The 3,040-nt window shown below is 28.3% G+C and overlaps 1 protein-coding gene across 1 annotated transcript in view; it reads right to left on the bottom strand.

Annotated features, from left to right (window-relative positions):
* The window catches only part of LOC107453190 (uncharacterized), a 17,272-nt gene extending 14,501 nt beyond the window's left edge, over window positions 1-2,771 (bottom strand). The window contains exons 1-2 of the mRNA XM_043056670.2: window positions 2,593-2,771; window positions 327-403 (exon numbers count right to left, since the gene is read on the bottom strand). Coding sequence (XP_042912604.1) covers window positions 327-403; window positions 2,593-2,710 — 195 coding nt within the window. The 5' untranslated portion in view covers window positions 2,711-2,771. The remainder of the gene's footprint in view (window positions 1-326; window positions 404-2,592) is intronic.
* Between the last annotated feature and the right edge of the window lie 269 nt (window positions 2,772-3,040).

Genomic DNA, 3,040 nt, shown 5'->3' with positions numbered 1-3,040 from the left:
TGGTAGCCTTTTTCATTTTCAGATAAAGAATAATTTTTGTCTGAATTCTTAGTTTAAAATATCGCTCTCGTAACTAATAATAAGCTTATTCAAAATTAGGCTCTCGAAACAGAAAAAATAAAATCCGATTATTAAATCGAAATTATTTAGGATATTAGCTTTTTTTCCGATCCGTACATTTGGCCAAATTGACAATATTTATTTCTTGAATATGGGATATGTATGAGTATAAATTTACAATAACTGGCAAAACTCTAAACAATATATATTTACAGAAAAACATTTTTAACGTTACCTATTTAAAATTAATAGTATTTGATATTTACTTGATAGTCTTCAAATACACTCATATCTACTTTAATTTCCAGCCATCGATCAACTTCAAGACTGAAATCTTTATAATCTGTAAAAATTGAAGACAGTTATACTATTATTAGTAATAAAATCAGTTTCAATGGTATTTTTAAAATTATTTCATATTTTATTGATTATTAAATTTATTTCATCAGAAATTTTTTAATTTATTTAAACCTGAAATAATGATATGAAATAATGACCTGAATGAAAACCTGAAAATTGTTTTAAATAAGAAAAGTTTAAATAAGAAAAGAATATATAGATATTTTAATGCATTTATGTGTGCTAAAAATTGACTCTAATTTTTCCAGGTTGTGAGTAAGCTGAATTTGGCGAGGTATCCTAATGGTAGGGCAGCCAACTTTTTATACTTTTTGTAAAAATTTATTCTAGTGATGCCTAGGTTTGTGTTTTAATGTATCATTTCTTATTCATTTGAACTTATTTTTCCCAACTACATATAAATGATTTTAAAGTTCATATGCAAAGCCACTTTGCTCTAGCTCTTTCGTGATGAGGCTTTTAAAATGCTGGCGAAGTTACCAAACTTCTGAATGCTTTGGTTTTTGAACGTCTACCACTCCATAAAATATTTAGCAAAAAGCGTTGTAGATGGCAGATCTGTAATGGTTAATTTAGGTCTAACGAGGTGGAAAAAAAGATAAATAATACTGAGAAACATTTTTGTTTCGCTGCATGAGATTTTTCTAAGCAAAACTTAGATACTTTTGCATCAAATCTGCAATCAGTTTCTCTCATTTACAAGCTAAATTTCTATGTAATTCAACAGTATCATTCACACCTGGAATATTGTTTTTATTATTTACCCAAGGGTGTCACTATTTCACTAATACGGTAGGCGTAGTAACTTGATACATTTCAGTTTATGATTCTTGTTTTAAGTATTACTTTCAAAGGAGCAAACAAGTGCATAGATACAGGAGTTGGATAAAAAATATTGACTCACTTTCGATACTAATCTATGAAAACAATCTTACTTTTTGCAGTTAATGTTTTACAAGATTTAACATAACAAAACTGTTTGTACAATTTGAAATATCATACTAAAAGCTTTCAGACACGTCGTTTTTTTACTAAGCAAAATTCTGATTGGCAAATTTTGATAAGAAGAGCAAGTTAAGTCCTTGACGCAGAATTTTTCCTAAACTTATTTTTATTTTTTTTTTTCATTAGTTTGCTTCAAAACAAGTAAAAATATTTTATTCAACATTTTAATAATGTATGGTTATTAGTTAAAGAAAGAAATCTCTCTTTTTCTATGTTGAAGGTAAAATCGTTTCTTAAAAAATGTGCGCTTATTTTCAGTTATTAAGATATAAGATAAACAGCTTCATTAAAATACATTGATAAATTTTTAAATATGAATAAAAAGCATTTTTTTTTTCAAATTTCTTTTTTTAGATATTACATAATTTAGCACTAATATAATTCCGGTAGTCTAACAGATTTTTAGGGTGACCATAAAATTATTTTGAAAACATTATTTCAATAGAAAAATATACCGTTCCGGCAGTATTATTAGGAAAATATTTTGTTTAATAAAATAAGTTCAAATAGTTATCACTAGGCAACACTGACTATTAAAATCTATTTAGCAAAATTGCAAATGTAGCCAACTTTCGTATTTTTAATATGACATAGTCTATAGACAAAATTTGCGCATACATTTGACAATGTTTTTGTAGAATCTTCTTAACCTGCACATGTTTCTTCTAGCGGTACTATGTGTCGAAATTTTAAATTATTTAAACTCAATGCATTTTTCTCTAAAATGCATTGTTCTAATAATAACAATGCAGCAAATACCACATTTTTCTCTCATATCAGGTAGTATTTACAATCTACGTTTAATATGAATCAATCATTTATGGGACACCCTCTATGTTTTAACCCGTTTTGTCCCTACTTTATATGTTGAAATGATGCAAGAAGTGGTTTTAGGAAAAAGGGGGCATAATACATTATCGAAATTAATTGGTTTTTTTACTGTTAGAGCATTCAGAAAGTCTTTAATAGATCAAAAAGTACTTGCTCCTTTTAATTCTAGATCTAGTCAGAAATAACTAAATCATTGTGGTATCTGAGAATCTATTAATTCACCCAGATAAATAAAAATTCGAAAAAAGTTTCCCACCACAATGAATGTCTTTGAAAATAGGAACTGTGCTAAATATATGAAGCTGGGCGTTAACCGGTTAAGAGAAAGCAGATTACAATTTTTGTATTTTCTAGGCGCTTGAGATACTCGGATGTAGTTTGGCGTCATTGTGTTGTCATTCTCAAGAGATCTGTCCCAATAAGCATAGAAGTGCAAGCATTTGAATGAATGCATTCTTTTTGAGAAATATTTTGGTGTTCGCAACAGAACTTCTAGCGCTGTTTCACTGTTCTTAAGGATATCTTTTATAAATCAAACACCACCTGAAAGAAAGTTTATAGGTATTAGCAACATCTATTTCATATATACTAAATAAATTAAACTACATTTAAAATTTTATTAACCACCTTCATGAGTTGGCAGCTGATACAAGTCGACCAGCGGTCTCTCAACATTATTATCTGATAATAAGTTAAGTACAGGGCTGCCAACTTTTGGGAAAATTAATTTTGGTGGTAGCTAAGTTGATGATTTTATGTATCATTCCGCTTTTGTAAATTGGAT

This window comes from Parasteatoda tepidariorum, chromosome 9, assembly GCF_043381705.1.
Source record: "Parasteatoda tepidariorum isolate YZ-2023 chromosome 9, CAS_Ptep_4.0, whole genome shotgun sequence".
Lineage (NCBI taxonomy): Eukaryota > Metazoa > Arthropoda > Arachnida > Araneae > Theridiidae > Parasteatoda > Parasteatoda tepidariorum.
The sequence above is the reverse complement of the archived record's forward strand: the minus strand, read 5'-3'. Positions and strand labels throughout refer to the sequence as shown.